The sequence below is a fragment of the Pezoporus wallicus genome, unplaced genomic scaffold (assembly GCF_028554395.1).
Source record: "Pezoporus wallicus isolate ANWC-B61680 ecotype Strahan unplaced genomic scaffold, APGP_CSIRO_Pwel_v1 contig_7204, whole genome shotgun sequence".
In the NCBI taxonomy this organism is placed as follows: domain Eukaryota; kingdom Metazoa; phylum Chordata; class Aves; order Psittaciformes; family Psittacidae; genus Pezoporus; species Pezoporus wallicus.
In genome coordinates, this window is record NW_026634996.1 from 789196 (window position 1) to 804889 (window position 15694).

Here is a 15694-nt window from a genome sequence, read left to right on the forward strand (position 1 = left end):
TCTGATTGAATAATTAAAGAAAAATCATCACCTTTCACAGAGTAACACATTGCATACTAGATTGTGTAAAGTCACTGTTATGTTCTGAGATTATGTTTGCATGCTAGTATGTCTCTGCCTAATCCAAGTTTGCCCTCAAAAGATTTGTAGATTTTAAGTAGGATAAAAGATGCAAAGGTGATACAAAAAACCATGAAGGACAAAGTGTTCATGAGGACTGCTCTGCATCCTTCTTGAAAGATTTAGCCACAACAGTGTAAGTATGTAGGAAGAGATTTGATGCAGGAAAAAAACCCTTTGAACATGCTTAGCTATCAACTTTTCCAGATCTCTTCCTTGAAATGTCACTAGATTACTATGAAATTTAGTTACTAAAATTTGGTTACTAATATTTTATCCCAAGTGCATTATTCTATTAAAATATAATTGGCCAAAAATATCTTGAGAACCTTCTTTCTGTCATTCAAGACTAAAATGATTTTTTCACCAAATTCTGGCACAAGAATGAACTTTACTCAGGTAAACATAGGTGAACATAGACTTAAATTATTTCTAATCAGATCCAGCATCTGGTAAAAATAAATGAAACAAGCCAGCCTCCATATACCACCCAAACATCTACTGAGAATCAAACCCAAGTTCTTTTAACTGGCATTCAGTATGAATGACATTTATTTCACACTAATTTTTCTTTCTATTTCCTCTATAAAGCTCAGGTTTTATTATTACTGCATTCTGAATAAATCATTTGACATTTGAAGAACTGATGTGTGAAATTCCAGCTCATGAGAACTTCAGAGTGAAATAATGGAAATGCACTCAGATGTATTTTCTCTTGAATTCTTTGTGTGATGTCCACCTTTTTTTTGGGGGGGGGGGGAGGGGGGGGAGAGAAGTGGGGTGGAGAATGTGTTGCAATTTCAAGACCTCTGGCGCACCTCTAAGAACCTCCAGGAACTCTTACAAGAGAAAAATGAAATTTGTTCCCTGAATTGCTTAAAAATGCTTCTTTCTTTGGTACCCTTTCATTTGGCACTAGAAGGATGGTACGTTGTTGAAAGACATATAGCTGATATTACTAAGTGCTGTGCAGCTAAACATCATGACAACCATCAAGTTGCATTTGTATTCAAAAGCTAGGAATCAGTTCCAGTATATCACTTTCCTTATTCAAATTGAGTTTAATATTTAGCCTTTTCTTTGAACATTTGCATCTGAAAATATATTTTAATAACACTGAGACCACTTTACAGATTAATAAATGAATCCTTGTGTATTAATAAATAGTTCCTTGTGCTATTATTCAGGGCTTGACTTTTTTCCTTAAACCCATTAGATATGGCTAACATCTATTACTTCACAATTCCACTGAAGAAAATATTTACTTCCCAGGGCACATCTAATTTAATGCAGTGTTTTTGGCAAAGTTCTTTCATTCAGACGTAGCATTTGATATCAAAAAGGTTCTTCTAATGCAACTTACACCACCTCCCTGTAAAACAAATTAAACAACAGAAGCATGCTTTAATCAGCAGAGAGACATCTAGGGTTACTGCCACAATAACTCTTGTGAATAGAGGGTGTACCAGTTACTTTTATCTCCCACATCCTAGCCGTCGTGAGTATACTGGTAAAATCAAGTCCCTGTTGAGTCATGGCCTGAAAAGTTATCAAGTTGTCAAGGTGCTAAAAGCAAAAGCTAAGTTTTTCTATTTGCTAAATTTCATATATGTGAGAGGACCATCTGTCATATTGGTAAGAGGAAAACAATCCAGACTTGAAAACAGAAAGGAAAAATCACTCTCAAGAGGTGTATTTCTCAAATGAATGGCTATTAAGCTTAGTATTTGCTAATTGGTTCTTGTGCTGCCCTCCTTGTGCATTATTTCCAGCAGTTGCTTTACCAGGCTACTCCTTCATGTGTGTATTGGGTATAGACTATTAGCTGCTATTTCAAGATCCTCATTTTCTTCAGAAGTGCAACCTCTGTAAACATTATCACAGCCTTGGGACTATGTAAGCATCTGGCTGTCTTTATAAATAAATAAATAGCCTAAATTAATAAAGATAAATAAATACTCAATTCTAAAAGAGTCATTATTAGCTTAGCCAGATTGTGTGCCCTTAGTGGCTTAACTCTGGCTGACCCCAACAGATGAGGGTAGAAAAAAAAGGGAAAAGAAAATAATTGCTTTGCTGATTTTCAAGCTAAATAATTATCTTAAAAACCCACAGCTGTAGGCTTCCCCTGTTTACTGTCATCATCCATCAGGGAGACAGGGATGGTCAGGAGAAAGGGATGTATTAATTTGGAGAAAGACTTCAAGAGACAAAAACAGTGTGGGCAATAAAATGAGCCGACTCTTTCTAAAACCCTAGTTCTACTTTATAAAGCGTTTATGGCATAAGTAAGAAGAAACAAATAAATCTTTCTTCTTCATAATGCTATGTCTTCCAATTTGCCAGAGGAAAAAAAAAGTCAATGCTTAAAGCACTGTTTTCCAGATGAAATCAGAGTGTGTAGTTCAGCTTAACAAAGCCAGCTTCCATAGTCCTTGGATCATGGCCACTGTAAATCAAATTTTATTCTAGAAATATTACAAATATGTTGGATTACGCATAAAATGCTAAAACTTGCAACAGCTGCTTTTAGCTGCGAGTGCAGCAAAAGTATTAGCAAAAAGCTGCCATTTTTCATTAATTGCAACAGGGAATGGCAGTATTGATTTTGTGGACATGGCTGCTTCTGGCAGCTGAGAGGAAAATATATAAATTCAGTGTGACATCTGGAATGCAAAACAGTAGAAAAGTGTACTTCCTTGACTGTGGCTAGTATTCCAGATGTTGATGGAGCCAGCAAGCATGTGTTATTATCAGGGCTGCACAGCCATGAATAAATAAACTGGAAACTGGCTTTTCCAAATAAAATATGCCTTCCTTACGTTACTTTTGTGGGAATCAGCTTCAGGAGTATATCTTCAAAACATATTATAGGTAGTTTCTTCTATAAAAGGTAAGCCCCAAAAGGGCAATGTCAGCATCTCTTTACAGACGCACATGTTCTTCCAGTATTGGAGCTTTGCTAAAACTGCTAGTGGCAGGTCAGGGGAATATTTACCGAGATGGGGGATCTCCTGATCTGAGTTGCAATATAGTGCTTCAGTGAGCCATAAATTCACTTTTCCCTTTTTTTTTTTTCCCTCATAAAGCAAACAAACAAAAAACAACCCCTAAACAACTAAAAACAAAAACCAAACAACAACAAAACACAAAAAAACAACCAACCAACCAACCAACCAGCAACAACAAAAAAAACCCAAACAACCAAAACCAAACACAAGACTAAGGTAGGTGTTGATTAGGTTTTTACTTGAATTCTAAAAAGAGGATGAATATTGTTTGAGTTGCCAAAGTGCTAATCTTGGTATAGTTTAAGAAGAATATTGTGCCAAGGAGTGAGTTTCTATGCCAGCAACTATGCCCTTCCTTCCTCCTGCCTATATAAAAAACGATTGCACAACAGTCTGATGACCTTTGACAGTCCCTTCCAGTACTCATCACCAACAACTCCCAGCAAAGTGACAAAACCACAAAATTATACAACTGGTAGTTTTGTGTACAGCAAGATGATGACAGCTCTTTTAAGTCTACAAGAAAACCATCTTGGGGCAGGGGGAAACAAAAGGAAAAGGATAAGAAAGCTTATGACACAGTATCTGCTATCCGATCTTTACTCACTACTCATGAGTAGATGCAACTGCCTAGATAGTCCATTATAAAAAGTAAATTCTATACATATTCACATACAACCTCCCATATGGAAAAAAAAAAAGAAAAAAGAACAAGACAAAAGCTAAGATCACAGTTCTGGACTTCAAAAGAAGTGACCTGAGCTTGTTCAGGAATCTTCTCGGCAGGATCCTATAGGAACATCCTAAGAGACTGTGGGATCTCTCTCACTGGAGATTTACAATTTGTATGGGCAAGGGCCTGAGCAACCTGCTGTGACTGAACCTCTGATCTACACAGAGTGGAGAGAAGCTTCAGCCAGACTCTGAGGAGCACTTATAATAAAGTCCTGCTCCTCTCACTTCAGTGTCTCTTCTCAATTATCCCCAAACCTTACTGCTCCCATCCAGCTCTCTCTTGCCTTTTCAAAGCCTCAAAGCAGGTTCTTCTCAGAAGACCTGGAAGTCAAATCCTTACTTCATAAACATTCTCATTATGGTATAAAAACAGGCTTCCTGTACTTCCCTTCAGTCATTCTAATATAAACTGTGAGACTGTTTTAGTGCTATTTAGTCAGTTTGGCCAATGAGTTAGAGGTCTTGGGCCCCATTCTATTTGCAGTTATTGCTGGATTGCCTTTGGACTTCAGGAAGAGTAAAATTCAGGCCAGTATGCTGTGATTAAAATGACTATTTACAATATGTTGGTCTTCAATACTGTCTGTATTCATTTAAAGAAAATAAAATCTTCATTAAAATTCTGTACCATTTCCTTGAGCTGTGTGAATGGTTTAGCTTTATTTTTAATTTGTAAACCATAAAAATCAGCTAAAGCACATAATTCTGTTCTGCATTTTTTAATGCCTTACATCAAATATTTGTTGATTGCATATCAGAAATTAAAAAGATGTCTTTTTAAATACTGACTATTATATAAGGTATTTCCAAACAACAAAAAATAATTGTATTTTTTTTTCATTGGATTAGCTCATGTAGTAATGTAAGTACATGTTTTAATTACAATGTCATGAGCTATAGTAAGTGTGGTCCTCCATCACTACCTTTGTACATTAAAGATTTATAGCTGTAGAACCCAGTATTATTGCCTGGGAAAAAGAATTAGATTTCAGAGCCTACTTTTAAAAATATATTGATTTTATGCTTTGCAATAAAATAGAAAGCTTGTTAGATACAATGAGCAATGCTTGAAAATATTGAAAGGATGAGAAACCAATTTCATAAAACCTTTTTAGAACATTAAGTACATATTTAAGTTAGTAAAAGACTGGAAGCACATTAATATGTGCCTGACCTCTTATAAAAATATAAGCTTTACATATTATCTGGTAGTTGTAAAAGATCTGACAGATGAATTAATACAGTTGAAACTGCTGTCACTGTGAAATGGATTATTTTTCATATTCAGTACTTGCTATTTATCAGGCTAAAATTACTTTGAATGTCTTCCTTAATAAAACTTATTATATAAATCAACATTTCTCCCTTCTTTTCTGTAATAAGGTTGAATTACCTGGAGCATGTACCTGGAGCATATACCTGAGTGCCCTAATGTGTTCAGGCTGCTAATAATCAGTACATGCAGGGACCATCAGGCTTCCTTCACGTTTCAGTGCCCATTTTTCTGTGAGAACTTAACCATAGCTATAGATCCAGCTGTGGTGTTTCACATATCTGCCTCTGCATCACTGGCACAAGCAGACGAGTGCTACCAGGTGGCCTGTGCCCAGGCTGTGGCTGCAGAATGATCTGCAGATGCCTGGTGTGAATGTAGATGGCTACATGGTAGAAGTCTAATAATAGGTGACATGAACTCTGCCATAAGTATCATCATGAAAGCAGTAATTCTAGCTCATGCTCTTTCATCAGATCTTTGTATTGGTAAAAAAATTCCTTCTGCTGGTGATACAGCAGGAGCTGCTAGCTAGTCACAGCACTTTTGGAAAGTAGGGGAGCTGGTCACTGCACTGAAAATGAAAATGACTGCTATTATGCTGCTGTTGCTGGGGGGTTAAGATACAAATGATGGAATAAGGAATGAGCTCCAAAATCCATTCCCAGACACAGAAACTTTGCTTTGAATATGCAAAATGAGATAAACATGTTCACTGCTGTATCTATCCATTACTTCAGTCTCCTGAAACACTGTATGGATTAAATTTATGAAAAATTACCAACTTTACTTATTAAAAATACACCCAATAGCACATTCAATACCTTACATGACATCTTAAATATATGTGAATAATTACACCATAACAAGAAAAATTAAGGTTGCTTGAATATCTGAGTTTGGCATTTCTTACCTAAATCTGTTTGAACTCAAGCTCATTAATATACTGTCAGTAGTTCTCAGTTTGTGCTAATTTAGTATACATCATAAATTTTCTCATGTTCTGAAGTGTTGCCAATCCATGCATTCTGTCATAAATCATAGAATCATAGACTGGATTGGACTGGAAGAGACCTTAAAGGGATCATGTAGTTCCAGCCCTGCTGCTATAGGCCAGGCTGCTCAAAGTGCCATCCAGTCTGGACTTGAACACTTCCAGGGATGGGGCAGTCACAGGTTCTCAGGGCACCCTGTGCCAGTGTGTCACCAACCTCACAGTAAAGAATTTTTTCCTTACATCTAAGCTAAATTAATCCTCTTCTAGTTTAAAGCCTTTCCCACATGCCCTTGTAAAAAGTCCCTCTCCACATTCCTTTTAAGTCCCCTTTAGCTACTGGAAGGCTGCTATGAGGTATCCCTAGAGCCTTCTCTTCTCCAGGCAGAACAGCCCCAACTCTGTCAGCCTGTCTGCATAGGAAAGGTGCTCCAGCCCTCTGATCATCTTCGTGGCCCTCCTCTGATCTCAGTCCAGCAGGTCTATTAGTACTCAGAAGACAAACTAAAATCAGCTCCCTTAAGTAGCAACTGAGCAACCAGTTGTCTGACTAGGAGCCCTAGTCCTAGGGGTACTTGGGAATATTTGACAGCACCACCTTTTCTTTTTCTTTTTTTTTTTGGCAAAAGTGCAGTTTATTGTCTTAAACAAGTCCTGAAGTAGCACACTTGTCAGCCAGAGCACTCAGTCATACAGCTCCAGTTCAGATCTCAGCACCTGGGAGTCTGATGCTTTGCTCCAGCGCTTCAGAAGGCAGCAAAACTCACCAGCGTATGGTCAAAACAGTGGAATGCTGAACGATTTTGTAAGTAGGCACTGCTTCCACTACTGTTATACTGAACCTGGACTTCTGTCTTTTCTAACGCATACCATTCTTCACCCTGCACATCCAGAAAGTCAAGAAAGTGGTCTCTTGGGTTTTTAGTTAACAGAATCCATATCAGTGGTTTATTTTAATTCATTTATTCGTTGCTAATCTTTTCTTTCTTTTAGAAGTTTATTTTAATGAAACTTGCCCTCAGCTTAAAAACGTGATCAGCTTATTGACTTTAAAAAGTTATTGTTAGTCAAATTACACTTATATTTGTGTGTCTTCTTCAGGAGATAGAAAGAATATCTCTTGAAGATTGGGGGGCAGTGGGAGGGGGTAAAGAGGGACTGAAAAAAAAAATAATCTCCCAAACAGCTGCCTTTGCTATCAGTTACTTTCCTATCTATGTCATAGGACCTTTCACGTGGAGCATGTCTCAATGAGGCACTCCCAGAAATAAAATTTGGCAGTCCATTAAGGTTAATTTTTAGACTGTGAACATCCTTTGAAACTTGCCTGTTTTCATTACATAAAAGTAGGAGTCCTGAAGTGCTTGCAGTATTGTTGTATCTTCTTGAAAAGAAGAATATATGTTGTATATTCTTGAAAAAGTGTCAGATGACCTCGAAATGCAGAACATTCCTTAAAACAAAAACAGTGGGGATAACCCTCCTCCCTGTGCAGCTTCTCATTTAGGTTATGCGAATTCCAACATTCATTTGCACAGAAAATCATAGGAAGCTTAATTCTTCAAAGCTGATGGGAAAACCTATCTATGTGGCTGTTTGTTTTGCTAAAGACTGTAGGTTGAGTAAAATTTTTATTATGGGGCAGGGGGGAAATGCAGGTAAATTGCTTAGGAACCCATAAGAAGGACGTTTCTTCAAGACTGTTGCCATTTACAGTGAATTACTGTCTTTTGCTTGGTCAGTCCCCTTTAAGTCAGAATATAAAGCAAACTGCACTAGGTCTGGTCTATAACCATGGCTGAAAATAGTGTGTCATGGGAAGTTTCTTTTTCCACAGTACTTCTGTTTCCTACTGAACTGTATTAGAAAGGCAAAAAGACTCAAGTCTTCAATGGAATGTGAATTCCACCTTTTATCAGACTGCTAAAGTAGTTTCTTAAGGTACTTATAAATTGGTCCACTTGCAGATTCAGAAGTTGTTTGACCAAAAACTTGTTCTAAATGCAGCCCACGTACTTTGTATTCTCAATTGTCTACTTTTTTTTCACAAAAGTGTGGGGTATACTTCTTTTCAAATTCCAGTATTTCACTTCCCCAGAGCTCGCCCTGTATGTGTTGGGTAGAAGATTTTGTAAATAGTGCATGCATCATAAAATGTTTATAGTATCTTCTGGTGGTGGGCTGCTTCCCCTTTCCTTCCCATTATGCCTTGGTTGTTACCCTGGTGGCTGCTAGCATGGAGATGAAGAATCAACTGATTTATTCTCACCTTGTTTCCAGTGGAACAAGAATTGCAACAGAATCCACTAGCAACATGTGTTCCTAATGTGTCTGAAATATCCCTGATCACTGCTCCATACTGAAAGTGTGATTACCTGTGTTTCTTTGCAGGAGCATATGTGCTTCAAGTAAAGGCGACAGATGCTGATGATCCCACTTATGGAAACAGTGCTAGAGTGGTTTACAGCATTCTTCAGGGGCAACCATATTTCTCAATTGATCCAAAGACAGGTAAATAGTTTATCAGCAACAGTGGAAATTTTAAACTTTTGATTTTGATTCATGTGGGCAGTATCAGGAAATTAATATGTAAAGGGCTGATATGGCCAGAAGCCATTAGAGTAACTTTGCACATCATTCAGTTTGAATAATTTACTAGTTTTTGAATGAATTACAATCTGTTGTAGAAACAAAAGAAACATGCTCCTCTAATCAGTCCTGGAATATCAAAGATATGTATACATTGAATACTTTTTTTTTCCATCTATTCTACCATTTCTCTATAGCTAAAGCTGTATATGTTACATGCATCCTACTTTTGCTTTTTTTTTCCTGATGATTGAGTGTCTGTACTCTTTTTTCTATTTTTGCTTGCTGAACTTACAGTCAGAAATTCTCTGCAATGACTATTCTTCTATATGAAGCTCATTTGAGACTGTGGAACAGCTAATCATCTTCTACCCTCCTCTTTTCCTGGGGCGTGGTTGTTTATTTGTAATTACTGGATGTGTGGGCAGAAAAGGATAATACATTTAAAGAGTCTAAGGTATTTGGGAGGTTGGTAGACATGTTAACTAGATATCTTGTCCTGTATTTCCAAATGTCACTCTTGTTCATATATTTAGTAATTCATTTAAGGAGCCAATAACCTACATTGTGAATGCCATGCATTATGTCATCCTCCTATGTTACAGGAACAGTTGTCCATATGACACTTCCAGCAAACATTTTTTCCTTTCAGTGAAGCTGTACTTGAGTGCTCGATTGTGTGTTAAAGAGCCTTTAGGGCTTACTCTCACTTGTCTGTATGGACAGGCGAGGGTTGAAAAGGCAGGTGACAAGGTGTGGAGACAGTGTTCTCAAGGGAGAACGGATAATTGATACATAAACTCTGAATAATCCTGAAAGATACACCAAGGCCATGAGAGGCCTGAGGAAGCTTAAGCAAGCAAGATAAGAAGAAGCTGGAATTCACGGAGTTAATGAGAACTGTGGACTGTTGGCAAGCTTTCCAGGTCAAGTTCTCACACCTGTGCTTAACCAATTATGTGTTAGTCACTAAGGGTCTTCAAGACATGTATCCAATCATAATATGCCAAATCACTGTACGTGCATGTAAGAAATAGTATATAAGGAGTTAAGGCTTTGCAATAAAGGGCTTTTGTCTATCATATTGATCTCTGACTGAGTCCACATCTTTTCTGCGGCAACAAGGTGCAGATCCAGCCTTGCATGCAGGTTGACCAGCACATGGGTAGCTCGAGATTGCTCAGGAGTGACAGTCCTTGTCAGACACTTCCTGATTGCCTAAGCACCCTTTTTTCCAACAGATTTGCATATCCCACATGCACTTCGTCATTGTACTTGTAGAAAGGGTGGGTAAAGCCCTTCCCAAATCTTTGCTCCTGAAGCCAAGCCTTCAATCAATACCTGGTAAAGCAGTAGCTTTGCAGTGAGAGCCTCACAAGGCTGTTAGTGCATTATCTCCAATGGGCACATTACTTTGTCGCATGCTTAGCAGGAGATAGTATTGCAATTCACAGTGAGAGATTTTACTTTTCAAACTGGAATGGGACTTCTTCAAGTGTCTGGGGGAATAAAAGGAATTGCCTTTATACTTAATTTTTTATTTCAGTTTTGTAAAGAACGAGGAGGAAGTCAAGGGCAAGAAAAACTGGAGCCACAACTGCAGTTCTAGTACAGATTTCCCAAAGAGAAAAAGAAAAAAAAAGCTGTTAGTACTTGAAAAATAACTTTTTTTTTTTCCTGTGGCTCATTAACTGGCTGTATCATATCATGAGTTACTCCTGGGCAGAATCCAACTGGACACAAGCGGAAAATTTTTCACAGTGAGAAGAATCAGCCATTGGATCAATCTCCCCAGGGAAATGGTGGATTCCCCAATGCTGGACACTTAAAATTCAGCTGGACAGGGTGCTGGGACATTTAATCTAGGTCATGTTTTGCCTAGAAAGGTTGGACCAGATCATAGAGTCATAGAATGGTTCAGTTTGGAAGGGACTTTAAGAACACCGAGTTCCAAACCCCTTGACAAGGACACCTTCCACTAGACCAGGTTGCTCAAGGCCCCATCTAGCCAGACCTTGAACACTGCCAGGGATGGAGCATTCAAAACTTCCTTGGGACAACCCATTCCAGTGCCTCACCACTCTCCCAGTAAACAATTTCTTCCTTATATCCAACCTAAATTTCCCCTGTTAAAGTTTAAACCCATTACCCTTTGTCCTATGGCTACAGTCCCTAATGAAGAGTCCCTCTCAAACCTTGTAGGCCATCTTCAGATACTGGAAGTCTGCTATGAGGTCTCCACAGGGCCTTGTCTTCTTCAGGCTGAACAACCCAATTTTCTCAGCCTGTCTTCATATGGGAGGCGCTCAAGCCCCCTTACCATCCTCGTGGCCTTCCTCTGAACTTGCTCCAAATTTTTGAGGTCCCTTCCAACCTGGTGTTCTATGATTGATGATGCTTTCTCAAATCATTCCTGATAGGTGATAAATATTTACTCTGATATGAATCTAGTACACTTAAAATAGTTTTTAACCTTTATGGGTCTGGATGTCACAACTGCCTGTTTACTTCTCTTTACTGACCTTCTAGTTTTTTGCAGTGCTTTGCTGAACATGAGCAAACAATGTGGAAGCAAGAGAGTTAGATTTTATTGCTCTTTCAGGGCAGTAAAATGCATTACAGTCCCTCCTATGGAACAGCTGTTGGACTTGCACATTTTAAGGCCTCAAATCTTATATGTAGGGTTACCTTTTAATGCTATGAAATTGCTCTTCTGATTTCCATGTGAGTTTTCTGTAACATAGAGAACTTTTAAAACAGATAACCTCCCTTATGTTTCCTCTGTATGTCGTTCTGCTACTAAAATATCTTTTTGACAAACTCTCTATTTTCTGATATGTTTATGAAGTCAATAATTTTATTTATGTCTAAATGTCTACAATTTTTTCTTCAACTCAGTAGTCTAGTCCATATTCTAATGTTGGTTATATTCTTGAAATCCAGATTGGCATCAGCAGGAGTATTGATACTAATTTTTATTCAGGAAGTTTTTCCCAGAACTTGGATTTTCTCTTCCACATAAGCGGATCATCTCCTGTTGAATTACGGCTTAATAGCTTTGCAAGACATATCTTCTGGGCCAGGTCTCACATATAGTATTTTCAACTGTCAGCAGCCTTGTCGAGACCAGACTTTCCTTCATGTTTGCTATTGATGACATTTGAAAAGAGAAAAAAAAACACAAATGAATCTATTCAGTTCTAGAGCTGAACAAGTTTTACTGTAAATCTTAAGGCAGAAGGATTTAAAAACACTCGTAACACCATTACATGCACGTAAGGCCTCTATATTATAATAAGCCTTTGGTTTAAATTTTGGATATTTTTCATGAAGCTGAAGCTGGAATACCAAGATCTGTAGTACTTTCTTTCCCAGGGATTTTTGCCTCCATTGTTTTGTTTTGTTTTGTTTACTGGTTAGATATCTTTAAATCACCTTTGTCCTGCCAATATGAATTGGTGATTTTCGTAGGAATAATAATTTTCAGGGGTCTTTCTGCACTTTTGAAATAGAATAGGTAGAAAAGAGAAAATTGCCTATGAACTGCTAGACATGAAAATTATTCTCATAGATTTTTTTTTTTTTTTCTGGAGACAAAGAGGTTTTTTGCATTAAAATGTATAGAGTGCCTTTATACTTCAAGACAGGAATAAGCAGTGAGTGATTGGGAATTTTACTACTAGAGTGAAAGCAAATTCTTCATTTTCTGAAGACCATATGGAATATTTCTGAGAAAGCCACTCAGTTGTACCTGAAAGAGGTAGAACAATCAGAAAAACTGCATCTCCTGCTCACAACCTACTATCTTCCCATTTTCAGTTTTTTTCTTCTTACTGTTATTTTGTATAGTATAACAAGGGAAGTCTTTAATTCCCATAGCTCTTTTCTCCTTAGAATGAGCATACCAAGGATATTATACTGAGAAATATGTAGTTTTCACAATGCTAAAATATGGATTAAGAGATTCAAGAGGAAACCGAGTAATGTTTATCCTATTTAGAAAAAGTTTTCTGTTGTTTTGTTTTTTTTTCCATGAATATCACATGAATATGAACAAGTTTTTAGTTTTAAAATTCAAGATTTCTGTCTAGAACAAGCTGTGCATGCCATACTGAAGTGGAAAATAATAGTTAATGTTGTTTTTATCATTATCAGTGTCACAAATGGAGAAAAATTGTTATACAGTTCAATTCAATGGGAATTTTTAATAGGTTCCAGAAATAGCAGATTTAGGTCACGTTATTCCTAGACTCTGAGCAAATATTATAAGCTAGCAGTTCCTATTCTTGTTAACACAGCAGCAGTTAGTAGCTATAAAGAAAAGAATGACCCTTAAAGTTTGTTTCTTATAATTCCAGACGCATTATATCTCCGGGGGAAAAGACTGCTTTTAAATATGAATGGTTTAATACTAGAAAATAATATTTTCTAATTCAATAATAATTTAGAAGAGAAGCATGCTTAATTTAAAAAAAAATAAAATCCAATTATTTGTCAATTGTGCATGCTGTCTGTACCAGTCTGCAACTAGCCATTTTCTGAAAATTACTGCTAAATATATAGCATTTTGCAATATAATATGCACTTGTAAAATTTTGACAAGGAAAGAAATGCATTTTCTCCTATACATTTATTTTCAAGAGAAAGACTTGAGTGTCCAAAACTTGCAGCTTTTTATGTTATCAGCTAATCCCCTCTCACTCTCTGCAAGTCTGTCTTATATCATTTACATTATTAACATATCAGAAGGGACATTATGACATACCTATTTAGACATCAGCTATCCAAAATCACTGAAGATTAAGATGCATTTGGGTAATGACATACCATGATATTTTAATTGCTGTTCTTTAAGGCAACTTTTATGGTTTTCATTGCATCTACATGCTATATGAAGAAAACTTTCTCAAGTAAAGGAGAGTCTTCTAATGAAGACCTCATTTTGTATCGAAAGGATACTGTCTTGGGCCTACAGTAGCCTAATGGCAAGTGACTGGATGGAAACAATTGAAGATGCAGTCTCTGAAATGCATTGGTATCTTTTCCTACATTGCCCTGCTCTGCATAACACAGCGTTCTTCAGTCCTGATGTGGCAAACCTATGCTCACACCATTCACATCCCTAGTAAAAATGCACCATTCCCTTTCAGCAGATCATGTATTGATTGAAAAGACACAGCACTCATTTTGAATGGTTGAATAGCTGACAAACACACTTTTGAAAAGCCTGAGTGATTTGCATGTTTCTGTGTGAGCTCCTTTCTTATGAATCTTTTAGGAAGAATTCGATTCTTGGTCCAAGAGATCCAGTATTAAAATGTAATCATAGACAATTACAGCCCTTTGTTTACTTGTTCTTTCTCTTTCCCGTTCCTTTTTGTAGGTGTAATAAGAACAGCTTTGCCAAATATGGACAGAGAAGTGAAAGAACAGTATCAAGTTCTAATTCAAGCCAAGGACATGGGAGGACAGCTGGGAGGACTAGCTGGTACTACCACTGTAAACATTACTCTCACGGATGTCAATGACAACCCGCCCAGATTTCCTAAGAGTATGTTGTATTCCAAATGCACTAATTTTAATTTTAAGCATGACAGAAAGTATTAATATGAAAAATTCTTTAGAAAAGGAATTGAGATCCAGGAAGAATAGTATTTGATGAAAAAAAACTTAGAATACACTCTTGTTCTTTTAAATAATATAAAGCTCAAATTGAAAGTAAGACTTTTGAAGATTTAAGAGGAAATATATCAGCATTCCACAGGACCAGCCTGAACCTAAGAGTTCATTTCTTTTAGACCTCAGAAATTAGATAGTAAATACTGTTTTTGTCAAGGGAAACTGAATGACACCCTTCAAATGATGGAAAGTCATTATAATCTAAGACTTCCAGGTACTGAAGACAGAACTGTCTCACACTGAGCATTGTTGTTATGATAATCAGGAACAGATTTTTTACACTTCTTGGGAAGATTGTATCTGTCTTTGAAAACATATATAGCCTCAAAATAGTGACCATCCAATGACAATTTTTAACATATCAATTAGTTTAAGTGAAGCTTTTCAGAAATATGCTAATTTAAAGTGTTTCATAGTCTGTTTATGATTAGCAGGATTGTCACTTACTGCTCCGTTAGATTTACCGAAGTTTTGTATATTCTGTCCCTTGGAAATGCAGACACTAATCAAGCATAAACCTTGATAACTATGCCAAAACAATTAGCTGGTGGAAGTTGTTAGTAAGGCAAATTCATATTAGAATATTTGCGTAAATTTGCAGCAAGACCATGGCTGCTTTTTACTTTGTATCTCTTTTCTTGCACATGAATTGTAATCCAACTTTAAGTATTATAAATGCTCCTTAGGTGCCAAACTACACCTGAACTTCATGGATTTTTCTAATATAAGTATTCTTCTTTTCCTCAGTACAAAAATATATTGCATTTCTGCAGGCATGTAAGAATGGCCATGTTGAGACAAAGATCCATTGGCCCTGCCTTTTGTCTCTTACATTGACATCTAGAAGGTATACATAAGAATAGGCCAAACAATACTCCAGAACATTTCCTCAGTTTCTAATAATTATTAACCCAGATTGTATCTTCATATTTAACAAACATTAATGTATTTTCTTACAGCAAGTTACCTATTGCTTTGAAACTTCCGTAAAATTTTGAAGTCCACAACATCCTATGTTAATGAGGTGAACAGATTAATCATGTATTGCACAACAAACAGCTTCCCCTCTTTTGTTTTGAATCTGTCCCTACATAGAATTCAGAAAGTGTTGCAAAATGTGACCTTTATTTGTAAAAACGCTGTCGAATTTTTTTCAATGCAGGGTATTCTCTGTGCATCCATTAATGCTGCTCCTACTGTTTTGCTCCACACATCTTAGTCATATCTATCCTTACCTCCTTTGAGCTCCCTGGAAATCTTTGCAGGAAAAAATAAGTGTTATATTAGGTCCTT

General features: G+C 36.9%; 1 protein-coding gene across 3 annotated transcripts in view; it reads left to right on the top strand.

Annotated features, from left to right (window-relative positions):
• Positions 1-15694, top strand: part of CDH12 (cadherin 12) — a 542650-nt gene that overhangs the window by 462469 nt on the left and 64487 nt on the right. For all 3 annotated transcript variants that reach the window (XM_057396851.1, XM_057396674.1, XM_057396769.1), the window contains exons 5-6: positions 8525-8644; positions 14106-14273. In XM_057396851.1, the coding sequence (XP_057252834.1) occupies positions 8525-8644; positions 14106-14273 (288 nt within the window). The remainder of the gene's footprint in view (positions 1-8524; positions 8645-14105; positions 14274-15694) is intronic.